Source organism: Chinchilla lanigera, unplaced genomic scaffold, assembly GCF_000276665.1.
Source record: "Chinchilla lanigera isolate Chin_1 unplaced genomic scaffold, ChiLan1.0 scaffold00088, whole genome shotgun sequence".
Taxonomy (NCBI): Eukaryota; Metazoa; Chordata; class Mammalia; order Rodentia; family Chinchillidae; genus Chinchilla; species Chinchilla lanigera.
The window spans coordinates 5694480-5721278 of NW_004955489.1; the positions used below are offsets into that span (position 1 = coordinate 5694480).

Here is a 26799-nt window from a genome sequence, read left to right on the forward strand (position 1 = left end):
GGAAAACAAAATAAGATACACACACGATAATTAAGATAGTTATACTACTAATTTCTCTTAGTTCATTGAAAAGAATGGTTTGCGCTAATATTGTTTGGACAGTTGAATGCCAATATCTGGTACCCTGAGTAACTAATTTAAAGATAACAATATGCAATGTATTAACCATTGTTACCCTCCTATTATCTTGTTTTGAAATTTTGTTTTAATTGTTTTTCTTCAAAATAAAATGCTGTGAGGATTGTTTAGGAAGGTGTGTGTTAAGCACTTAGGATTGCGTCTGCATAATATATAGGAAGTGGTAATAAATGCTTGTTTCTTTTTTTTTTTCCCGGTACTGGGAATCAAACTCACGACCTCGTGCTTGCCAGGCAGGCGCTGTGCCACTGAGCTAAATTCCCAGCCCCATGCTTGTTTCTTTTTACATGTCTTTGTAATATGTAGGCCACATTTTATGCTTATATTATTTTGCTGATAAACCCTGTACTTCGTCTTGGGTTCTGGTTGTCACAAACCAATGTTACATTTTCTTTGATGTGAGGCTTTTGGCAAGCTCAACTATTCAGTACTGCTGAGATACCAGGAATACATTTCAAATGCTTCTGCAGACCATTTAACCATAATAAATCTCATGCAGCTGATTCAGTAGACCAGTCTAAGTCCTTTAAAGTCTGCAAACTAGGACAGCGGTTTAGGATCAGGGAAGCCATTTGTAACAACAGTTAATATGTGATACAAAGGAGAGACAGAGATGTATAAGTGATGGACATTTTGAGAAGGAACAGAGGGTTCCACGTGTTTTGCTAGCACTGGGGTTTATCATTAGATTTTAACACATTCAAGTTTATGATGATACCACTGAGTCATTAGGAAAAGGATCAATTATGCTGTGTGTCCTTGATTAAAGAATTCAAGGATGAATGTAACATTTTCTAGAAGGGTTTCTACAAACATCATTAAGGCTAAAAAGCTCTTTTTGTTCTTCAATGAATAAACTTTAGTTATTGAGAAAATTAATTCTTTGTGAATTAACTTCATTTCCCCAGAGAGCCAAGTAAGTGAAAATATATACAATAAATTCCAATTCATATCTGAAATCTATCTTGCTAGGTAACTCAAATTATTTATTTTACTAGTAATGTCGGTATCGAAGTTATTTTTGAAAAAATTGCATTGCTTTTCAATATATCTGCAGAGTTCGGAGGCAGAGTAACCTTAATTTGAACTAGATGTTCCTGAAGAACAACTATACCTACATAGATACTAATTTAACTTTTATTTTCATTATTTCAGATAGAAGTGGTACATGATTGTCGGGAGAAGAGGAGTCCTAGCCAATCCTCCAGTTTGGACAATGACAATAGCTTGGATATTATAAAGAAGTATCCTCCATTTATTAACATAAACTCCCCTACCCTTCTCCCTGTAGGAGTCTCTGGTTCCGTGTTCATGCCCAGTGTGCTCAGAACTTGGAGTTTATGCGAATGGGGCCCTCGTGGCTGTCATTAAAAGGACAGTAGTTGACGTGTCAGAATTCTTGCACTTAGTCCTGGCCCATCTATGATCTATTTATCATAGATAAATTTGAGGAAAATTAACCCTTTTCAGAATTTTTATCTCTTCTTTTTTGCTAGATTGCAAAGGAATATAAAAGGGTTTTTTTTCAGTGTTGTTGAGGTATAATTGACAACTGAAGTTGTATGTATTTAAGGTATTTAGTGGAATGCTTTGATATATGTATATGTTGTAGTGAAGTTAGATACAATATTTATCACCTAACATAGTTACCTTTTTTGTGGTGAGAACACTAAACGTCTAAAATCTACTTTCTAAGCAAATTCCCAGCATGCAACACAGTGTTATTAATTGTGGTCACCGTGCTGTATATATTACATCCCCACAAATGCTTCAACTTATAAGTGAAAGACTGTACTGTTTGAGCACATCATCACTTTTTTTAATAAGAAGTGAAAACGAATGAAACTGTTAAATCTACCAAGGATTATATAGATTCTGTTTTGTAGATGTTAACAATAATCATTGTTTTGCTTTTATAACATTCCGTTTGTAGTGTAGTCTTCAGAATATTTCTTTTTAAAATTTCACATCACAGAGTTATAAATAGCCAGAATTTTGCAGCAAGTTGAGTACACACACACATTTTTCAAAGATTCTTGAAAGTTAAATACTTTAAAATGTAAAAATAGGAAAGAAAAGCGGGGCCAAAACTGAAAGTTGACTTGAATGAATTACTTAAATTTAGGGAAGCCAAAATGAATTTTAAACATTACTGTATTTGGAAACCACATTGAAAAGAAAATATATTTTATTTTATAGACAGTAGGCAAAGTTTTTACAGAAACTTAAGTGTGATCTACACTTGGGAAGACTGGGCTTATAAATCTAATTAATGTTTTAGAAATATTCAGAAAATTACTACAACCTCAGAATTTAGGAGTAGATTTTGTGAGTTTTTAGCAAATTAATTCTCAATCTTAGTGAGTTAGAAACATATTTTTACCTTAATAATGACCCTTGAGCATCCTACTTTCTTTTAAATATATTTTGAAGAGTCTTGTGGGTAATACTTATTGTAATAACCATAAAATTAGTTTCATATTTTGATGTTAAAGCAAAAACCATTAATAGTTTCCATGGGTTGATATTCATTAACTGGTTTTACCTTAGAGAATTTATAATGATAAAAAACATTGCAATACAATTTTCAAGTGATACAGTAACCAATAAATATGATCTTTTCATCTTAGGCATGTCCTCAATGAGCTGATACAGACTGAAAGGGTGTACGTTCAAGAGCTGTTTACTGTTTTGTTGGTAAGTGACTCAATTGTGTTTTTACCATTTTCCTGAATGGTCCCCTGCTACATTCATTAGAAAGCATTGGAGGCAGTTTTATATTTGCTTCCTCCCTTCTCACATGCCAGTGGTGGGCATTTCTCCAATTGCTTGAGGTTGCATATTGTTTAAACGTGCATATTTGTGTTCTGTCTCCGTGGTGGGAATTGTTGTTTCAGAATTTATTGCAGAAGAGAGAAGCTGTTCTCTTAGGGATACACCGGATTGTTATAATTATTCCCCAGGTGCTACTTAGAGACTGTGATGTAGAGAGCTGGAAATGGGATACAAAGACTCATTTGACACAGATGCCATGAGATTGATTTGGTCTGAGAAAACCTAAATACTTATTGTCAATTCAAAGAGAAGTTGATGACCCGTCCTATAATTGTTCTTAGTTGGTTTCTATTTTGTTTGCAATGCCACAAGCTACCTTGAAGGTCAAGGGGCTGTCATTTTAGTTTGCTCACTGAGTGGAAAACCTTGACTTCCCTATTCTGCCTTCTAAAAAAAGAGTCATGGTTAAATTTGGGAGCTTAGGAGAGTTCAATGTTAAAATTCAAGCACCTTTACCACTATATATTTACCCACTTCCATATATATTCTGTACCTATACCTTTGGTAGCCCAAACAAATGTTAATGGAAATATTTTTCAAATACATAAATATATTTGTTTTGAGTAGGGCTATAGAGCAGAAATGGATAATCCAGAGATGTTCGATCTTATGCCACCCCTCCTGAGAAATAAAAAGGATGTTCTCTTTGGAAACATGGCAGAAATATATGAATTCCATAACAAGTATGTAATTGCCCAAGTATTTTTTCGTGAAAAATTTAAAAGAGCTATAGCTAGTTTATTATATTGTGCATAAATATTGTTTTTCTCTGAAAATTTCACAGCATTTTCATGAGCAGCCTGGAAAATTGCTCTGACGCTCCAGAACGAGTGGGACCTTGTTTCCTGGAAAGGGTTCGTCTACTTGGTTTTTTATCATATAAACATGGGCCACCAAAGTAGTAACTCATTTCTAAGAACGGGTTTGGTGACAGTACTTTTTTTAAAAATGTCTTTATGTTTTTGGAGAAAACAATACTAAACAAATTTTGTTGCAGCAACCACTGCAGTAGAATCCTAGAGCATGCGCTGTGTTCTGTGGTATCAAACACTTTGTGCTCAGCTGCTAGGAACAGGGATTGTAGGAACCCAGGGATCATCCTGGCTATGAAGATATGACCATTGCAATCATCTTAGCGGAAACCACTCTTGGGCTTGTTTAATTTTTAGCTTAAAAGATGCCTGGGTATTGCCCTCTAATACATGCGAAGTCTTAGAACCCAATCTAGTTTGGCTCTCAGCTACCAAGGTGTCTATCACAGACCTTTCTATTCTTAGTCAACAGAATCATTCCGGGAAGTTCATTACTCCTCATCCCGAGAGTGTGCTTAGTACAGCTGACTTCCTAGTGACCGTGCTCCCTCCAGGGCAGTGTTTTCTCAGAATAGTGTTTGCTTAACCTGCTCTTCTTACCTCCTTCCTTCTTTTTCTGAAAGGTCAATTTGGTCTTGATTTTGGAGTCAATTTGAAAGAGGCAGTTATTGGAAAATTCAAAATACATATTTCAGAAAGTGTTTATGAAATGAGAAGAGAAGGCTAAGGAAGGACTATGTGTCATTACCTTTCTCAACGTGTTCTAACTGGAAACACGTTTGGACTGTGGACACATTTTTGCCCAAGTTTTTCAAGCAGTAGCAGTCTATTTTCTCTTTGGACTCTACTATATAAAGGCTGCGCTACTCATTGCAGCTTTTACAGTTGCGATGGATTTTTACATGCGTGCATGTATGAATTCTTTTCCGAACTCAGTGAGAAATCTGAGATGGGATGCACATCCTATATTCCACCACATATCTCATAATGATAGCGCAGATCTTGGTAATGAATAGTGATTTAATAAATGCTTACTGATCTTATGTTCATTCATTTAGTAGCCATCTAGTGAGCACCTACTATGTACCAAGCACTGTCCTCGGCAATGTGGATACAAAGCCAAAGACCATTCATGTAGAAAAATGGAAACTATTGTGTATGGGATGTTGCAGTGTGTTAGAGATATACACAGGATCCTATGGGATTCCAAAAAGAAGGACATCTTACACAGACTAGAGATGTAAACAATGGCTGTATAAAGAGATGATTCGGGTTGAATGTTAAAAGGTTGAATAAGAGTCTAGTAGGTGAGGGTTAGGGAAAGATGGTTCCAGGGAGAAACATTTATGTAGGCAGGTGCCCAGGTGGGTTATGCAGCAAGGACAGTGCCTCCATGACAGGCCAAGGACTCCAGGCTCTAACTTGGAAGTTAGCTGCCAGTTCATTCCCTGGGGACCTGAGAGACTAACAATATAGAAAGAGCCTGTTTCTTGGTGCCCCTTAGCTCATGGTTATGAAAAAAATTGTGTAATTCAGAACTACAAGTCCTGAAATTCCTTGGGTAATTGTGCATCTTATCACTGGGTCCAGTGGGCCTGCTGTTCTTGGAATATAAAGAGGGTTCCTTTGGGTCACTGTCTTTGTAATGCTTGGCCACACTCACTCTCACTCAGCCTTTCTTGCTAACAAAATTTATATCCACAAGTTGGTAATGTATTTGAATTTGCTCTTTATCACAGAAAGATGATTTTCAGATTTATGCAAAGTACTGCCAGAATAAGCCCAGATCAGAGGCAATTTGGAAGAAGTATTCAGAATGTGCCTTTTTCAAGGTAGAGTAATTATTCAAGTATTGTCTGTGTACTTTCTGGAAAATATTGGGCTATATCTTCCTGTATTTGTAAGTTAATTTTCCACTGTGAGTAAATGACATATGCATATAAATTAAAGAACAGTTGCACTTCAATGCACACACACACACACACACACACATTTGCTACTCCCCAGAAACAACCACTTTCAGAGCTGTTAGTCACCTCTTTCAGTATTCACCCCCATATCTCCGTATAGCATACTGTCTTTCTCCTTCCTACCATGAAAGATGAAGTTATAGCCCTTCTTTCACTGCCCAGTGTCCTCAACCATATACACATGTAATTCTTTTCCTCCAAAGATCCCAATATAGCTATATTGTAATTTTGGTTAGGATGATATAGTTTTTGTTTTTATTTTCATTTTTTTTTTTTGTCTTTTTGAGACAGGGTCCTGCTATGCAGTTCAGGTTGGCCTTGAGCTCACTTTGTAGCCCAGGCTGGTCTCAAACTCCCAACGATCCTCCTGCCTCCACCTCCCAAGTGCTGGAATTACAGGCGTGCGCCACCACACCTGACAATATCATTTTTAATTATTAATAACATATAATTTCTCTGCACAGATGAATCATGTGATATATATTTTCCTTGCCTTTTGTTTTTGTTGCAATTGTCTGGTTACTCACTTAATTTTCTAGGTACTTATCCTAACTCCTGCCACAACCTCTCTCCCTTTCAAGAGCTATAAAAACTTATTCTCAGTGTATTTATCCACATTTTGTGTATCTAAGCATCAGGTGATGGGCATTTGGGTTGTTTCCACTTTTTGATTAGTATGAATAATCTTGCTATGAAAATTTTTGTAAAATGTTTTGCTTAGACATATATTTTCTTTTCTTTTGACTCTGTAGTTGAAAAAAATTGTCAGGCCCTATGTTTAAAATATTGAGGTACTATGAGACTGTGTTCTGCAGTGGGCGCTCTGCTGCTTATTCCCACCGACAGTATATGAGGGCACGGATTGCTCCACATCCTCACCAGTATTTGTTATTAGCTCATTATTTCTTAAACAGACTTTGAACACTCATCTGCTTTTAAACCCATCTTCATCTTCCACTTTCAAAGGTACTTGGTATCTTAGTTCCTGGGTCTCAGCGAATGGGGGAGCAGTGTGGAGATATATTCTGTATATAAATCGAGCCATGCCTTGGCCATCCCCTGTGCTAACAGATTCACTTTTCTCCAGCATGTTCAGGTGTTTATCATTTCTCAGTTTGGATTTAAGTTCCCAAACTTTGTTAGTATTTTCTCCTTCCCCATCTTCTTCGGGCTTTTGCCTCAAGAAATGTAGGTTTTCTATCATTTTAGTTGGATTTTGTAACTGAGGAGATCTAAAAGCATGAATCTGTTCACCATCTTTAGCCATGAATTGACCAATTTTATTTGAATTGGATTGTATGTTGAATTTTATCCATATGCAGTGGAGGGTCCTGCATCCTTCAGGTACATCCTTTCTTACTCTCTGCATGTTCTGCATTTCCTATATGAACATTTTCGCTAAGTAGCCCTATCTTGCCTTAACTATGGGCCCTACAGTGTTCCCAGGACCCAGTGTCATGACCCTTATATTTATAGTACAGTCAGTCAATTGCCTGATGAAATATAGCACCAGTGGATGCGGACTATATTTTTCTTGTAATTTAAAAAAAAAATCTCTTCTCATACCCAGTCTGATTTATTTTTAGCACAACCCATTTCTTTTCTGGGTATTGGCCTGTGGAGCTGAGTCTTTTACTAATTTTCTTCGATATATTGAGGAACCTTTTCATCCCATTAATGCACTGTGATTCCCTGCTTTGTCACTCTGCAAGTGTTGCACATCAGTATAAATTTATATGTGAAAACATTTCCGTCTTTGAAATACTTGAATTTTCTACCTCCCAAATATTTGAAATGCTGTTTACTGTAGTTATTATCATGACTTATAATTTCTGTGCCACACATAACAGATTTTTCTGACAGATGTCCCGTGAAATAAATGTAAGAAATAGTCATGCATTGGGTTTCATCAGTGAACACTTGGTATTTTCACAGGTACATGTTTTAATTAAAATTTATTGATAATTCTCTTCTAATGACAGGAACGTCAGAGAAAGTTAAATCACAGACTTGGTCTGGACTCTTATTTACTCAAGCCAGTACAGCGAATCACTAAGTACCAGTTACTGTTAAAGGTAATTGTTTAAACCATTTGTTCATTTCTTTGCCTACTTTTTTGAGGAAGGTTCAGCAAAGCCATTTAAATGGAAGCCTGTGGGAAACAAAGTCTCACATTTTGGGAAAGGGAAGGGGATCAAGAAAAGAGGGGATAAGAGGGAGAGGATAAGAAGAGGGAGGCAAAGGAATCAAAAGACATCAAGAGTGTGTGTGTGTACACACACCTATTCCCCGAAACAAATGTAACAACTACATATCACAAATATACATAAAAGAGGGAGTCACAGGCTGAAAGCACTAGAAATAAGTGGGCTCAATAAGTAGGAAACCTGGAGTTGCCAGTAAAAATCAGCGCAGTGTGCATTTTTGATCATTGCAAAGCGCAGCAATAAGTATCAAGCCAGAAATATCTGGAGCGTTAGCCATTTAATTTTCCATGCAAGGTGCATTGACTCATGCAGAGTGTTGTACTAAAGAACTTTTAATATTACTAACAAGATCTAAACTAACGTATTCTTACAATTTTGAGATTGCATTTTGTATTGACCTTTTCACTGAAAAAGGCAAATGGCACTCCGCTAGCATAATGGGAAAGGATCAGTAAATATGGTGTCAAGCATAAATACAACATAACCTGTTTTAAAATGTATCTTCATTCCTGTACTGTGTGTATCATGAGTGTATCATGGAATAAACATGATTGTATGTATGGGATAAAAACACTTGTAATAAAAACTAATGTGCTATAAAAACTAATCTCTAATGTGTCTCAATAGCTACTATTCTCAAGCTCCAAAAGCATGAAGGCTCATTGTTTTATACTGTTCAGTCACTATTTCACTTCTTCCTCAATTTTGACACTGTTATGAAATATAGTATTAATGTGACAAAGAGCGTATGAAAGGAGTTGCTCTAAAAAGTGACATTATCTTTAGAGTCATGCTTGAAAGCATGTTAGCTAAAAATTTATTCATTTCTCTAACTATTTTAATATGTGCCTAATAGTAACATTAATTCCTGACTTCTAATTACAGGAGCTATTGAAATATAGCAAAGACTCTGAAGGGTCTACTCAGTTACAGGAGGCGCTTGATACAATGCTGGATTTGCTGAAGTCAGTGAATGACTCCATGCATCAGATTGCAATAAATGGCTACATTGTAAGTAAATCTGAATAATTTTTGGAATTTTAGAGAGTAAGCATATCGATACCAGTTTTTACTCTCCTGGAATCAATTGAGAAATAACATATAAGAGGTAGAAAAATGGAGATCTAAATATTAGCATTATTACTAATAATGCTAAGTGGAGAACTGGCTTCCAATCAGGCTTTCTGACATTCTCGAGTCCTCAATAGCTTATTCTAAAGTCTAGACCTAGGGAGATGTTGCTTAAAGGAGTGTTTAGGACTCATCAGGAAACTGTTGTCTCAGAATTGCTGCTTGCTCTAGGCTAGGATAGATATGGAGGAAAAGGGTTAAATCTCCAGAGCTTGCAGCCTTTTAGTAGATTAGCTCCACCCAGTGGGGAAACTTGGAGTGGTGTATGTCATACTCCAATTGGAGAGATGGGAGGGATGATCTAGCTGAACTATCTGCATGGAGATGGTATGAAGCCAAGGAACAGGGTGTTTCTTCTATCCTCCATCCCCACGGTAATTCTGTACATATGCAATGCAGTTTTCACATAAAAGGTTGCAATGAATTCATTTTAAAAAACATGCGAATTATGCTTCAGGGTTTTAGTAGGTCAAGTGAAACACTAAAATGCTGATGTCAGGAATCTGAATGTCACTCTGCCTTGTACGAATGGTCTTTGGTTTTCCCTTCTAGGGAAATTTAAATGAGCTTGGCAAGATGATCATGCAAGGAGGATTCAGTGTTTGGATAGGACACAGGAAAGGTGCTACGAAAATGAAGGATTTCGCTAGATTTAAACCAATGCAGCGACATCTTTTCCTGTACGAAAAAGCTGTTGTGTTTTGTAAGAGGCGCACTGAGACCGGAGAAGGCTCGGATAGATACCCATCGTACAGTTTTAAGCACTGTTTGAAAGTAAGACAATTTGAACTGTGTAATGTAATATTATAGATGTATTTCATTTTATACATGCCTTTGTTTCAAATGAGTGGGATTTAAAAAATTAAACAGTACATAATGATTGCATTCCTTCCCCCCTCATCTCTTGGTCCTTTTCCCTTTTGCAAAAGATCTACTTCTCTGTATCCTACTACCTTTATTTTGCTCTTTAATGGGTAGGCTTTATAATTTCATCACACATCACTTTGTTTAGAGGAAATCTTGTTTGTTTGTTTGGGTACCAGAAATCATAAACTCAGGGCCTTGCACTTGCCAGGCAGGCGCCTGTGCCACTGGGCTATATCCCCAGCCCTTAGAGGAAATCTTAAGTAGAAGCCATATAGAAGTCAGGCAAAGCAGAACTGTGCTTGAAATGGGGGAAGGAGCGCAGAGCTTTGATTCCTTCCTCCCTGTGTCACTGCATTCCCAGGCATTCTCCGTGTGGGAGGGGCTCTCTGGTGTCCTGCAGAGCACAGTTTGAAGTGACAGGAAATGTCCAGCCTCCTGCATAAACAGTATCTCTCCAGCTTCTTTTCTGCACCTCCTCCATTCCCTAGGCCCATGCTTCCTGGGTATCCAAAGCCACTCACAGCTAAACCCTTCCCATACCTGCCCTGTCCTATCCTGTGAAACTATTTTATTATTCTCTTATAACCAAAACTACCATTCTGTCCTGATACTAGTTTGGTATTAAAACGAGAGCAGTACTGTTTGAGGAAGTCCCTGGCAACCCAGTAATAGTTCCAGCTGGTTTTGCCATCAAACAAGGGGAAACTTCCCATTCACACGGGGCTATAACTGGTGAATTTGACTTTTTTACACTTAGTGCATTTTATCTTTCAAGTTTCGAAAGTTTTAAAGACAGTATAACAATTTTTTGAGAACAGTTGGAAAATACTGAAAGTTACTGCCCTTGATTCCCCAACCCCTCTCATTTTAGTCATTTTCATGAGCATGTTCTTTTATAGTTGTCATTGCCAGTATATTTGAGAGTCCGTGTAATTCTCAGCAGCAGTTATGAGAAAGACAGGTAACACTGTCCTGCATCGGCTGAAGTATTTGTGTAAAGGGAGAAACTGGCCTTGGTTTTGATTCTTCCTATAGGGTCACCTCCCCTGACTCCTAACAAGATGCTCACCCTGAGTCAGATCTCCCTACTGTTTCATCCTCCCTGCTTTACTTGTGAATCCTCAGCAGCTTCCCAGCTTCTTTAAAACTCCAGCTATCTTCATCACAAATGTCCAGTTGCTCACTTAATACTAGCAGTCTACCCCTAAGCCCTCAAATTTCTAAGAGTCTTTCATGTTTCTGGTAAACATGGATTAAGTACCAAGAAGTCGTAATCTCTTCCAGACAGGGTTTAGGGCTGTTATCCATGTCCTTATTCTTTGGGAAGGCACTTTCCCTTTATAACAATCCAGATTTGTTAGATTCCCATTTTACTTGTGGGGAGACCTAGTTACGACCTAATGTAGAGTTTCTGATTTTTATTGATATTTTACCTTTAATATGACATAACCCTGGGCATGCCAACAGAATGTTTCTCAAGTACAAAGCAAGGAGGGACCAATGTGAGGTAATGAAGTCAAGAGAGTTGAAACTGCAGTAGTTAGCACAGAAAGGAGGGAGGGATATATGCATGGAACATTTCAGTGGAAGACAGAATTATGGGCTTGCAGATTTACCACATACAGGAAATTTGTAATACTCGATACTTGAAAGAAAATCTGTTTAATTTTTTCTCTGAGTCTCTGATAATTCCTAATACCCTTCATTTTCAAAGTTAGTCAATGATTCCTGTAAGGATTTAGGCAAGGATTCCTAGGAGAGCTGTAGTGCTGCAGTTGGTGAAAAATGGAAAGCAGGGCATTTCTCAGGCTTCACTTACTTCCTCTTGCTTACATACCATGAAATTCCAGCATTGAGCAATCTCTGGCATTACTAGTCAACATGGTACTTAACAAACAGGGTTATTTATGTCAGAGTCTTGGCCTGGTGGATAGAACCGGTGCAGACACTTCACTGCTGAGTGTCTTCTCGCTCTTGTCTTGACTGCACCACAGCATGCTGGCATCCCGTAGCCTGATCGCGTCCTCCTGATAACTGTGTGCTGTATTTTAAGTGAGCCGCTTATCTGCAAATAAAAACCCTCTGAAATGTCACAGTCAATCTGATGGATATACTGAGTTCTTCAGATTCTTCAGTTCATGCTTTATTATCATTACCGATTATTTCCTTTTAACAAACGTGGACATATAGCTACATTTCCAGAGCAACTCCAAGATTTACTTAATAATCATGTGCCATATATTAGCAATGAAAACTAAAATAAATATTACCGTTCATATAAGGGAAGGAAGAGAAAGTAAATTCATACTTTGAAAAGCTCATTATGTGATCTGAGCACTTAATGCACCCTATGTAATTCTTCTATAAACTGTGCAAAACAGATTATTTTATAGATGAGGAAATGGAATTTCAGAAATGTTCAGCAACTCACACCAAGACACACCCCTTTCTGACTCCAAAGCCTATGTACTTTCTAGCTTACTGAGCTACTTAAGATAAAACCTTGTAATGAAACAAAATCCATTTTTAAAAAGATTGAATGTGACATTATTATTCATCTTACATCTTAATATTTGAGCAGAAGTAGGCTAGAGTGGTCTAGTAAGAACTCAAAACTATTTTGGAACATTTTCAAAGTAACTTCTGGCTACACTCAGGATGGGTGTCAGAGGCTCTTTCATTAATGTACATTTCATTTCCAGACATAATTGCTTTCCTTTTCTTTAATACAGAAATCAACTAACACTACCTTTAATAATTACCTGTTTTAATTAAGGCCATTTGGGGGGCTTATAAGTGGAACAGAGTGAGATAGTACTTCAGGTAATTAGGTAGGAATTCAGAGAAAAGGAGAAAGGCAAAGGAGAACTAAAAGAGAATGTAGAAGGAAGTAAAATTGCCTGAAATGGAATTAGCCAAAGTATTAGTAGCAGTGGTGAAGAAGATTGTACGAAGCACAAACATGGAGAAGAGGAAAAGCTGTGATAATAAAGAAATATTCGATATAGAAGTTTTAGTGGCTATAAAAAGATATCAGTGTCTCATGACAGATGATTTAGTTTCTATAGTGGTTGAGGGATTAAGGGAAATAGAGGGAAACTTGGGTAACTGGTTGGTTCTTCTCTGTCCCATAAAATGGGTGTATATAACTTAGAGGGATTCTATGGAGATAAGTAATAAATTTGTTCAATTAACTGATCTGCAGGTAATTCCTTGAAGTAATCATTTCCATTAATTTTAGGTGGTTTTCTCACTGATGTTTAGTCAGTTTGACAATGGTTTGTTATAATAGTGTGTAGTTAATTTATTATAGGATTCAATCTTAGATGGGCTACTAGGATATTTAAATTTAAAACATTTGTGGCATTCACTGGGATGGAGCCCACACAATCCAAACTATAAAGTGCCTAGTTCCATGAAAACACTTAAATACTTATGCCTGTGATTATACTTATGATTTCATAGTCATTGAATAAAAAAAAGTGTATTTTGCCCGTGATAAATTCTGTTCCATTTAGAATATGATGGTGTAGAGTTAATGTAATTTCATACTCAAAATAAAATGCTCACGAAAATTTTGACGTATTTATCATAGATGGATGAAGTTGGAATCACAGAATATGTAAAAGGTGACAACCGCAAGTTTGAGATCTGGTATGGTGGGAAGGAAGAAGTTTATATTGTACAGGTTGGTCATCATCAAATTATTCTAGAAACCTTAATCTGTATTAAGATATAAAAATCTGGGTTGGTAAAAATAATTTTGGTCATATTTTTAAAAATCTCACTCTTTTCAGTGTAGATCACTTGCACATTATTTGAGTATATTTAGTGGTGTACTTAACATTTTTTGCTATACCACATTTTCTTTAAATTAAGGTACTGTTTAAGTTGAGGTGTTTGTCGTGTTCTAAGTTTGCACAGTTACACTAGGAGACTTATCAACTGTAGGTGACAGCTTGGTGGGTGCTTTTCTGACCTCAAGTTTCTAGGGTTACGGAATTGTCATAGTTCTGAGTTCCTCTTGTCCTCTGCATTCAAAGAGCACCTGATTACAAGACATGGGGATGTCCCAGCTCAAATTTGCTCCCTGGTTGTGAAGGACATGGTTAAAGCTCTGCCCAGAAGAGCTGTCGGGTCCACCCTCTTTCAGGGGAAGTGAGAGGAATCAGAGTATTTCAAGAGGGTGTTGCCTTCGATCTTTAAATCATGACTCATGACTCCTCCACAGGCTGTCGTCTGTTGCAAATGCGAAACTTTTTCTTTAATTCTGCACTTAGGGACTGTAATCCCTAAAAGTACTTTCTCATGGTTTGCTTTGAGCCGTAATTCCTGGTAAGGTTTGATAAACCTATTTTGTAAGTACTGGGAAGATATTTAAGGAAGCTTTCATGTTTCCTCAGTCACTAAGATTATTCTGCCATCAGTTTTATTTTCAGAAACATTAGAGCTTGCTTTATTTTACCAAAGTAAGACAGAAAAATATTTATATTTTCAAAGGAACTTTTCCTGAAAAGAGAAAAAAATCAATGAAATTATATTATGCATTTCATTCAGTTGTTGTTCTTCCACTATTTAAGGGCAATTTCAGAATTATTTGGACTGTATTATTTCATCCAATCTGATGGCTAATGAGTAGCTTCTTAGAAGTTTTAAGGACCAAAAGGCCAGAAGTTGTACATGGTGTTTTGCCAGTAGATTATGTTTGATATATTTAATTACATTTGTCCTATTATAGAAGCATTATTTTTAAAGAAAATGTACCTTCCATCCTTTTTACATCTTTAGGCTCCTAATGTAGATGTGAAGATGTCATGGTTGAAAGAAATAAGAAATATTTTGTTGAAGCAACAGGAGCTTATGACAGGTAAATTCAAATATGCGTTCTTCAGAACAGGAAGTGTAGTAACAGCTCATTGACACAGATTTAGTGACATTTGCAGAGAAAGGAACTGATATTTATCTATAATGAGCAGGTCTGTCAAAGAAACAAATGGGAAATTAAGATTCAGAGTGTCACTGAAATTATTTTATACTGCAAGATAAACCTTAGTGCTTGGGAAGCAATGGAGTGATCTAACTGTGTTAATTCACAGTCCCTCACAGGAGGCAAATTGTTCAGGACCTTGAGTGATAAGTGCCTGATAACGTTGGGATAAGGAGTTAGTTCCAGTTGTAGACATGGTTTGGACCTTTCCCAGTTCCAACTTTAGTCTGGCCTTCTCTCTGGTTATTGCACGTCTCCAAAGTGGGGAGTGTGTGTGTGTGTGTGTGTGTGTGTGTGACAGAGAGAGAGAGATAGAGAGAGAGAAAGAGGGAGAAAGAGAGTGAGAAGTGTGACTTCTGAATGATACTTATATAAGCTCTATTGTATTTCATAGTTAAAAAACAGATGCAACAGGATCAGTTAACAGAACCAGATCAACTTTCTCCTCAGCAGAATGATGAGTAAGTGATAATTTAAAAATACCACTCCTACAGTCTTCTCTTTTCTGTGTGTAATGGGAGACGATGTAAAGTATCTCAGACAAAAGCAGACCTGCCATTTTAGCAGCAACACATCTGATTTCACCAATACATCTTTATCTCTGTTCTAGCCATGTATTTATTGTGCCTGATGGCCCTTAAGAGTTATCTCTCAGACTGTCTTTTTAAACACGATTAAAATGCTTTGTTCTCAGTATTATCGCGAGAAGATTTGCAAGTACACAGGCAGTAGGAATGGCTGCACTCATGAGTTTCTTGTCCAGGTATTTGTGGTTCCCTTCAGTGTGATTGGAGAAAGAGCTGTAAGAATGTAGAAAGAGGTCTGATAAAGGACTGGCTCTCAGCTTTCAGTCCCCTGATGGAGAGTACTTGCTAGTGATTTGGCCTCTCATTCTACATGGCTAGGAGGTTTGAATCTTAAGAAGGAACTGACTCTAGACACAACCACAAGGCCCTTAAAGAAGGTAGCACTTCTGTATGATAGCACATTGCTGCTGGTTTAGAGATGTGGGCTTTATATTCTGCCTTTAGGAATCCTAGAAGGTAGAAAGTCCACAGAATACCTCCATATAGGCAGAAAGGGCTTTCACACAGATACCAGAATCCTGGCAAGGAGATTCATCAGGCAGTATCTACATGATGTAGCGATCATTGAATGACTTGCAAGAATACTTTTTTCTTTTTTGTTCATCATTTTTTGGAAGTAACTAGAATCAGAAGAATGTGGATCGGAGGCTCATCTGGAGCTTTAGGAGAACCCAAATCACTACTCAGTATTTCATCCTACATTGTAAAAGCAAAGACTTTGGTTTGCATGCAGGAGGTGGCTTCACAGTGGATGGTACAAGCTCAGCAGTATGAGGCTTAATCCACAGTTTCAGGCTTAATCTACTTTTATTCACACTTTGCCTAATTTATTAAAGATAAACATCACAGAGCCAGAGCAATTATATACAACATTACCTGCTTTGCATCTAGAAGGAACTGTTTTTTTCTTTGCATAAAAGAGAACCTGCTGGTTTGGGTCCTAGGATTTAGGTTTCAGGATATTATGAACTGTTGTCACATAGCTGTTTGAATGGACTTGCAGAGCTTGTTGTTAACACATGGTATTGGCAGAAGAAATATAATTTTTAACTTCTTACAATTCTTAGAGTGTATAAAAGCTCATTTATGATTATTCATTACTATTTCAGAAAACAACAGGCAGCTTTTGTAAGTGTTGAAGAAACTGAATCTGAGCACACCGGTGCTATGGTCGAGGGCAGTGAGACAATCATGTCAGTTCAGGCAGAAGCAAATGCAGGTATGTATCATGGTCATCCCAAGACGAGATTCATGGCTGTGCAAGTTCATATTTCCAATTGCTAATTTATAAAATCTATGCATCTGTAATTTTTGTATAAAGAGAAAATAAAGTCAACCCACGCTTATAAGGCTCATGTCCGGCATGTGCAAAATACTCAGGTGGGCACTGCAGAGCAGCAGTTGTCAGAGTGTTGTTCCTGGAGCAGTAGCATTAGCATCACTTGGAACTTGATGTATGGGAAGAAACTCCTTTGGCTCTCTCTGCCCCAGACTTTCTGAAGCAGAAACTCTATGTTCAAAGTATGGGAGCCCCTGCAATAGAGGATGTAGAGAAGAATAAAACACATACATTGGTTTCAAGCAATGTACTTTTTACTTACCCTTAGTTTAATAGAGAAGAGTAATTTACAACTGGAATGTTTATTCTTATGAGAATGGTGCTATTTGAAGTGATTTTAAACGTTTATGTAATTCAACAAGTGCTAATATAACAAGTATGTCCATAATTATGTGAAGTATTGGGCATAAAGTCTAATTAAGGTACATTCAGCCACCATTTTCATGAAGTTAGAGTAGGCAGATAATTCAAAAAGCAATTAAAATTAAATGTGGCAGTTGTCCCAGTAGGGAGGTACAGGTGCCGTAGAAGCACACAACAGGGTCCCCTAAACAACTCTGGCATCAGCAGTGTAGACTCCTGTGGAGAAATGCCAAACAGATTGTCTGGTATCGATACTTAAATATAATGGTCCTTAATCTGGAAGTTTCCCAGTAGTTGAGAAACAGTAATGGTGACCTCACTCAGTTTTCCATTATCCATTCAAGGGTTACTTCTCTCGGGTTGGCCCCCACAGCACTCAGGAGAGGACCTAGTATCAGTGCATTCACTTGACAGATATGAGAACCAAGTCAGAGAAGACTGATATGACCCTCCTAAGGTCACAGGAATAGTTTAATGTGGCTAAGATGAAATTCTGCTAATTTGTAATTTAGACTACTTACTCTAAGTCAATTCATTTTTTAAATACACAATCAAGTACTGCCTACAATGCAGGGTCTTATGGGGCATCTAAGATATGATACGTGATCTCCACCTAATAGGAGATATAGGCCAAACCAGAATAATAATACCAGGCAGAAGCTAATAAGGACTATTTGAATGTAACCAATACAATTATGTAAGAAAGAGTAAATATTCTCTAAAATGTTATTTCATGTAATACTTTTGACAACTGTCCCACCATTCTAAAAAATAAAAGGAGAATGTGACAGTCTAGGCACTATCTCACATGTCAGTAGTTCCCAAATACTACAGTCTAACGAGCAATGTTATTATATAGTACAAGATGCTAATCTAAAAGATAAAGCCTTGAGTATGATAGTTAGTTTACTTCTCACCTTGTGGTGAACCAGCACCTTTAAGTAATGGCTACACTCAACGTTTTTCTTGTAGTTTGGGCTGAGAAGTCACAGTCTGCAGAAAACCCTGAAGAGCCTGAGGAATGGCCTAGCAACTATTTCTACTCTACTTACGATGGCAGTGAAGAAGGAGATAGGCCCTTACTGGTTAGTAGTGACATTAAAATTGTTGAGGCAGTGTTACTGATGAAATAGATGGAACAACTAGAGACAACCTTTTGTCAGTATCCTGAAGTCATTAGCTACATTCTGTAGCCAAAACATTTAAAGCATATATAATTATGACTATCTACTAAACACTTCTTTGTTTATCCAGAACCCAAATAAGCTATACATGGACGTCCAGTGAAATTGATGAAATAGTCAATCTTTCCAAATCTCTACAAATTGACTTGTTATCTTTTTTTTTAAAATGTAGGGTCTTTCAGTATTTCTCTTTATGTTTATAGGATTTTCTTTAAATTTTTATTTTAAGATAACTCATAAATTCCCAAAGATTGGCAAAAATAGTACAGAGCATTCCTGTATACCATTCACCCAGGTCTGCCTCATCGTAATGTCTTGAGTAATTAGAGTAAAATATCAAAACCTGGGAATTGACATTAGTAATATCCACAGACCTTATTCAAATAGATTTCACCAGTTTTCCATGCACTTACTTATGTGTTTATGGGTAGCTCTGTAATTGTACCCATCACTGTGTTTTTCAGACATGTAAGAATCAGAGAGAATAAAGAAGGTTCAAATATACCATAGAAATCAGTTTAGATTCCAGATTGGAAAATACAGGAAATAAAAATTACATGGTGAAAGAGACTTCATTATCTCTGGGGAATATATTTTAGCAAGTTCTCGAAAACTGTGCTAATGATACCCAATATCAGCATATTAGAGCAAGAAAGTGGCTTTAGAGCAAATGTAACTGTTTCAAAGAAGAACTAGTTTCCAAGAAGTTAGGATCCTACTGGGTTATTGGAGGGGAGTTTGGGACCACGTAGGGGCAGTCCCTGCTTTTCAGAAGGCACCATCTTGGAGGGTAGGAATGCTGCTTTGCAGTGGACTGCTCCTTGCTGTCTTTCAGAGGAACCTGTTCATTTCAGAAGGTCTAATGTTGGTGTGAGAGAGTAATGGCATGGGTGATCACAAGGCTGCACAGCACTGACTCTGAAATCCAATCTTTAAAAAAATAATAGATGTTTCTCTTCTGATACTATGATGACCATAATACATATTTGTATGGTAGCTTACAGCTTATCAAATGATTTCTCAATATTGCTAGCATGTATTCTGTGAGGAAGGCCAAATTCTCTTGCCTGTAATTTACAAAGGGGAAACTGGGACTCAGAGATGGCAAGAGATGTGTATAGAGTTAATTATCTAGAACAGTGGTTCTCAAATTTTGAATAAAGGAATGCTTTATATTCTTAAGAATTCAGAACACCAAAGAACTTTTACTTATATCGGTAAACTGTTGATATTTCCCTTACTATAAATTAAAACTGGGAAATAAAAATATATTTATTTTACATTATTACTAAACCCATTGTAACTGTGTATAAATAACATCTGTATTAAAAGTGACATTTTTCAAAACAAATGAGTGAAGAGAGTGCCATTTAAATTCTTGTGTAAATCTCTAACATCTGGTTTGGTAAGACAGCTGGATTCTCAAATCTGTTTTTGCATTCAGTTTGTTGTGCTCACAGCAGACCCCCTCTAGAAAACTACTGTATGTTGGGAAAAAGGCAAATAATGCCGAAATGTATGCTTGATTTTCATATTCTCTGAAAGGATCTGAGGAACTTCAAGGGTCTGCCTCCCTCACTGTGAGAACCACTGGTTTTGACTAGTAATAAAAGATTAATTTCCCTAATTAATATTATCTGAGGATGAGCTAGATTGGAGTAGTAGGTAGTTCAGATATTAGCAGAAGGCCAGGGAAAGCCAGTTTGTGTTTAAACATTTTGTTATAGATGACTTCTGAGGGAAGGGATTGTTGAAAACTGAGATTTAGCAAGCATTTTTCTGACTATGTAGTCACAAAATGGAGTAAATATGCAGAATGTATTAACGCTTTCCTCATGGGGGAGGGGCATACGGGGAACCTATTAGTCCTCTTCTCCTAATAATTTTTTTAGTTGTACTACTAAGGAAATCATACCAAAGAGCAATACAGTGTGTTGTATCCCTTACTTCAAAATGAAGTTGGAATGAGCTGCTTTCTTTTGGCTTCACTTCATTAAGGAGAAAACTGAGAAGTAACAGGTTCCACTTCCCTTGTAGAGACCCGTGTCGGACATGGCTGTCCTATATTGATGAAGCTACTATGTCAAATGGCGAGTAGCTCTTTCCTGCCTGCTCTTCAGCCCATTTGGAAAAAATACTGCTCAAAAGACGTTCAGCCCAAATGCTGTGGATATTACTTTCAGATTATTTTATTTGGACTTGCAAAGAATCAACAACCATAAGTTTTTCTTTTGTTTCAACAAGTTTTGATTATGGTACTCTTTATCTTTAAAATAGTGTATTATATGTGTAAGATATTATGCTGGAAAAATTCTCATCTCACAATACTTTTGGACTTAAAAATTGTTTCTTTTCTGTATCTTTGTAACCAAATGCAATCCGTGTGCCTTGGATTATTTAGCTTATTATGAACTAAGTTAAAATTATGGCTGCAAAATGATTAAGGTCAAGTGAAGCACAATATTATGATTTAATAGGCTTTCATTGGATCTAGAGCTTTTGTGCCCATTATTTTAACCTGCGCAAAGTGATACAAAGTCCAGAAATCCTTTTGGGGGTATTAGTAAATTTGGTTCAGAGCTATTGCCTTTTGTATGTGCCAAGATAAAATTTTCATAAGAGTAGTTTACAAATAATTATATTTAAAATTTAATATTTTCCTTCTTGTTTTTTTCTGGATTTATGCTTATAATTCATGTGACAAATGAATTGTGCACTATTATTTTCTGTACATTTCATGCTGTAATTCTCTTTTTCAAAATAAAAATGAAGTCTTCAGGTTATATAAACCCGTGTTCTGCTTTGTTTTTTCATCCCAGATTGCTCAGGTTTGTTCTTGCAAAGCTGTTGCAGATACCACATTTACTTTGAAGTACAGTGCATTCTTTATGTCATACAGAGCAGGCAATTATGCAGACAGATTTTTGATGGTTTGTAATGTAATTTTCAAAACAACTTTACATACTCCAGGGAAATATAAAGCCCTAGCAGACTGCAGGAAGAGAGGGTTGAAAGACCTCCTGATTAGAATTGATGATGTCATTCAGCTTCTCCATGAGGATGCTGAGGGTGAAAGGTAGGTGTGTTTGGAATGCCCTCAGTGACTCCCGGATTGTGCACATGTGGAGCTAATCAAACGTTTCTGCTTTATCTGTATCTTTGTTGTGCAGTCTTCAACAGCAGAGATATCACAGGGATGGCTTTCGTTTTCATTGCTTCAGCCATACCTATATAGCCCACTGAAAGGAATGGTAGCCTTTGGTGAGTGAAAGATGCTTTGAAAGAATCAAATGCTATGAGTCTACATGTTCTCTTGTGATATATATTCGGCTCAGATGAGTTGGCCAATACATCTAGCTTGTGTAATGGCTACAGATCACATTCTGTTTGGTTATTTCAGCCATTCATTAATCGCATGTCTAATGCATGCCCATTCAGTGCCAGGAATCATGCCTTGCTACTTTATCACATAGTCATAATTCTCTTTATCAGCTCAAATATTGACTTTTTAGCTTTATCATTCTGTCCCTGTGCATGTGACTTTATATAACAGGAACTGCAAGATTAACTTGCCAAATATAGTTAAATTGTGAGAGAGCCCAAAGGAGGAGGAAAATATGATTTAGAAGTGGACTGAATTAAGCTTCTATGTTTTAAAAAAAAATTTATTTTTTTATAAGAAATTAGCAATGGTTGCTGTATTATATATTGTTATCTTCAAATTGGTTACTCAGTTAAATAAATATAATCATGCAAGATTAATCAAACAAACATATTTTAAATGAAATATTTCTGTCCTTATCATGTCAATAACTTGAACTGAAATTCTTCATTGACTCTATACTTTAACCCTAAAGTTGGAAGAGTATCCATGAGGGTAAAAATTAATACTGAATTATTAAATAATTATTTTTATACTAACCTAATTCCATTGTAGCTTACTAAAATGTCCTAAGCACAGTGTCATGAAAGTCTTTGAATATATACAATAGCTTTGTGAAAATTTGGGCTGCAGTACAATCTCTATTTTTATTATCTTATGACTGTTGGCTACTAACTGATTTATTATTTTGTTTGGTGAAAAATCTAAACAGAAGAAAAGAAGGTCTGATTCCAGGGCACAGTTTACAGATTTTAATTGGTGACTGTAAGTTTTAGAGTGTCAGAATTACAAGTATAAATTAAACAAACTGTACAATATTTGTTTGAAGGTTAAAATTTTCAGATATTTGCTAAATATGACATTGGCATAGAGTAAGAATTTCTCTGTCCTTAGAAATAAAGCTACAAATGTGTTATGCTAGCTAACATCTAATGTTTTCCATCAATAGATTTATATTTATAAATAAAACTTTTTAGATCTATTGGACTTTTCCCTGTAAGATTGATAGGCTTAAAAGAATTTTTTCAGATACTGTGGTGTCTTATGCTTTAAATTAACTACTGAGGATGTCCTTTTAAGTTACCACTTTTCTTGTCCAAGAATATGTTAACAGTGTATATTTCTCATGTTCCAGGAGCATGCATATGGATACATGTGTGCATGCATGCACGCACGCACACACACACACACACACACACACACACCTTCCTGTGTCTGCACCGAAGACACCTGCAAAAATAATATGAAGCAACAAAAACAAAACAAACAAAATCCATAATTTGGGGCTGGGGATTTAGCTCAGTGGCACAGCGCCTGCCTGGCAAGTGCAAGGTCATGAGTTCGGTTCCCGGTAACAGAAGAAAAAACAAAACAAACAAACAAACAAAAAATAATATGAAGCAATGAGAAGTAACCTCATATATATTCATTTCTTCTAACCAAACTCTTAGTACAGAAAAACTTTTTTTTAGAAAAAAAAAAACAAGTTACATCATGCACAGGTGCAGATTCTGTATGATGAGTATGATCACTATGTATATCTAAAATGTACCAATAAAGCATGATTTTAAAAAGGAAGAAATTTTCTGTATACAAACTATGGTTCTTTTTTCTTTCCTTCATTCTTTTTTTTTGTCTTTTGAGACAGGGTCTCACTATGCAGTTCAGGCTGGTCTTGAACTCACTTTGTAGCCCAGGCTGGCTTTGAACACCCAACGATCCTCCTGCCTCAGCTTCCCGGGTGCTGGGATTACAGGCGTGTGCCACCACACCTGGCTGCAAACCATTGCTCTTATAGACTTTTCTACTACCATGTTTCTCCCCAAATAAAACCTAGTTGGAAAATAATCAGCCATGAAAACTAGAGATCAAAAATTCAGCCCCAATGAGCCTATCCTTGCCTTACCTACCTTGTAGAATAGCCACCAAGCAAGAGAATTGTGATGGCAGATAAGGCAAGGATAGGCTGATTGGGGCTGGCATTTTTGTAAGAGTAGGAGAGGGGTCCCAAATGTGTTAACACCTAGGCCCTTTGTCAGGCGTAATTTACACAGAAAATTCACAGTCACATGGGTCAAATAATAATCAACCAATACACATATCATACTTGGCTAATATTGATCCAATAGGGGAACTGGTCATGTAACAAGGTTATATGGCTAGCATCAATAACCTTGGCTTATCTATGACTTCTAAAACAGAATAATTTCAGGAAGGATTCAGGGGTTCAGGTTCAGGGTTCATGGATTCAAGTGTTCTAGTCATCTACCTGGGTGTCTGCTGTATATCTGTATTTAATAGATTCAGTGGTACTAATTACAGTATAGTCTCAAGTTCTGCTTACCCCTTAGGGAAGGATGCAATTCTGGCCATTGTGACTTTATCTTGAGGAGTAGCCTTTTTCACTTGCACCTCCAGCCACAATTTTGAGGTTTTTGCTTTTCACTGACTTCCTTGAGAGCCCAGTCCTTTTCTGACTGTTTATTATTTTCTATCTAACCTAGCTGCCTATAATATCTTCCCTCTGAAGAGGTATCACGAACTGTGGCTAGGAGAGACGGGTATAGTTTTAATCTAGCTGCTTCAAGCTGAGAAGGATCTGTCTAGGGGGTACAGAAATCAGGAACCTTCTCTAGATACCTAATATAATGGGCCTTGGATAGAATTTTTGTTGGAATTTAGCAGTTAGGAGCTCCTTTTAGAAGGTTGGCCTGTTGCATCCTGGTAGAAGTCTGGCACAATTGTTGTTTCTCTCTGCATGATCACTGGGAGTTTGGCAGCCCCTAGGCGAGAAAAAACAAATTTTTCCAAGATATTAAAGCGCATACAATCAAAGCATGATCACTAGAATGGAAAGGCCGATTGGAGAAAAGAGCCACATCCACACGCTGCTCTTAAGGGGCTGGACTAGTGATTATAACCAGCTGACTCCTAGACCTGTCTGTTCATGGAGGTTGTCTATAAGGCTGACATTTAAGTTTTTTTTTTTTACCAGATCTGAATTATTTATCTAAAGACAACAAATTTTATTTATTAGTGCATAAGTCCCTCTAGTTTTAGCCATAAGAAGTTGGAGAGATCTGCAATTTTGAAAGGCAATTTTTAGCTATGAAATTTCAAGACTCTTGCTGAGTTTTTATAGCTTCCACTGTAGTTTCCTAGCCTCACTGAGTAATAACAGCGGTCAGCTCTAGGTGTAGCTGAAAACTAACAGCAGGGCTCAGTGATTGGAGCTCCCTTTCTATATCTAGCCTTTATTACAATGATTTTTAAAATACATTTTTGGTTGTACTTTTCTTCTGGGTGTTTAAGAGCAAGCTAATCAAAATTAACCTCTTGCTATCTATAAAGGTCAGTTAAGGCTCTTCAGAGGTCGCTTCTGGCACCAAATACTGAGCATCTCAGCTCCTCTGTCAGTGTCAGCCTCCAGGATGGGTCACAGTCTTGCCTGACCATGTGGCTTCCTGTGGAAGTGTGGAAGACATTTTTCTCTTTGGTACACTGTACATTGGTTGTCTACTGTTCTCCGGGGTTCAACAGTCTCCCTGCTTAGTAGGTTGAGTGACTTACCAAAGTCCTACAACTTTGTGTGATCCTGTAGAAAACATCCCCTCATGTCCTGGATCCTTGTTGACCTTGGGGGCCAAGAGCAAAATATTGCCTGTCCTCTTTGCGCAGTTATCTTTCTACCTCTGGTCTCCAAATCCCAGTTGTTGAACATCTAGGAGAACAGTTGAAATATATTACATGACAAGGGGACTATTACTTCCTTACCAATCACGGCTGTCTTAGAAGTTGAATCTCTGCAGAATGTTAACAGATAGCAATTGTAAAGTTTTACAGAGAAAACTTGAGATCCAGGGCAACATAACATTTCAGCATGACAATCATGAGGATATTATTATCTCTGAAACATATTTAAATCTTCTCTTAGTACAAAATAATTTTTTTAGTCAGTTATCTTTATCTAATTACAAAACACTAAATGGCATAAAGAAACTTGAACTACTTTGTTACCTTTTAACAATTTTCTGTTACCAGAGTGACATATAAGTGGAATGTACTTCTTTATAGATGTATCTTACAGATTATTAATACCTAATCTTTAATCATTAGAGAGACATTGGACTGCAGAGTATTTAGGTACCTGTAACTATTATAACACAATTACATAACAGTCACACAAGCACAAGCCTGGAAACATATCTACATCATCTGGCTAGCTGTCTCCTATTGGATTAGCATGCAAATCTCATCACAAATAGTTTGAAAACAAGTAAGGGAAAGCCAGATGCTTCAGCTTGAAAAAGTTTATCGCTGTAAATAACTTTAGCATGGAAGTCACCCATATGATGTTTTTCAGTTTCACGTCTTTGAAGGCCTGTACACTTGGCAAACACAAATATATCATCCAATGCTAACCATGAGGTTAGCAATAATTGGTATCACAGCAATATAGACATCTTCACATATTTAGTTTCTATTCTTAAGACAAATTTTACACTCTTTTAACAGTTTTTATAGGGGGTAAGTATATTGACAAGAATTAAGAACATCTTTACAACTCTGATAAGTTTAGGAAACAGTGTTAATGAGCACAAATAGATTTATTACCCAAGGGACAAGTGTTTCTCATTTGTACAATAACAAAAATACTGTTTAATCAAAGTCAACAGATAAGGTTTAAATGTTAGGACCAATTTCAAAGAGATATTATATTTGGATTATTTTATATGTTTAAGGTCTAAATGTATATTGTATAAAAGAGAGCACCCATTAATTACTTTGCATGTATTAAACTTACATAGTTATAACTTTCTAAACTTTAAAGTTTAGACTCATAGCATAGCTTGTTTTAGATGTATACATACAGGTATGCCGAAATATATACTTTGTTTAAGAAAAATTTTTCAGCTCATTAATTTCCTTTTTTAATTTTTTGGTTCGTTTTGAGTTTTCTTTGGACAAACACTTGTATACATTTTCAGAGTAGCCAA

At 36.7% G+C, this 26799-nt stretch overlaps 1 protein-coding gene across 10 annotated transcripts in view; it reads left to right on the top strand.

Annotated features, from left to right (window-relative positions):
- Positions 1 to 21209, top strand: part of Mcf2 (MCF.2 cell line derived transforming sequence) — a 102379-nt gene extending 81170 nt beyond the window's left edge. For 7 of the 10 annotated variants that reach the window (XM_005404557.1, XM_005404558.1, XM_005404559.1 and 4 more), the window contains 14 exons: positions 1294 to 1382; positions 2769 to 2835; positions 3541 to 3656; positions 3758 to 3827; positions 5525 to 5617; positions 7738 to 7830; positions 8848 to 8973; positions 9646 to 9867; positions 13556 to 13648; positions 14749 to 14827; positions 15342 to 15408; positions 16644 to 16753; positions 18209 to 18321; positions 20458 to 21209. In XM_005404557.1, the coding sequence (XP_005404614.1) occupies positions 1294 to 1382; positions 2769 to 2835; positions 3541 to 3656; positions 3758 to 3827; positions 5525 to 5617; positions 7738 to 7830; positions 8848 to 8973; positions 9646 to 9867; positions 13556 to 13648; positions 14749 to 14827; positions 15342 to 15408; positions 16644 to 16753; positions 18209 to 18321; positions 20458 to 20490 (1371 nt within the window). In that variant the 3' untranslated portion in view covers positions 20491 to 21209. The remainder of the gene's footprint in view (positions 1 to 1293; positions 1383 to 2768; positions 2836 to 3540; positions 3657 to 3757; positions 3828 to 5524; positions 5618 to 7737; positions 7831 to 8847; positions 8974 to 9645; positions 9868 to 13555; positions 13649 to 14748; positions 14828 to 15341; positions 15409 to 16643; positions 16754 to 18208; positions 18322 to 20457) is intronic. The other 3 variants (XM_005404562.1, XM_005404563.1, XM_005404564.1) reach the window with 1 other exon arrangement.
- The last annotated feature ends 5590 nt before the right edge of the window (positions 21210 to 26799 follow it).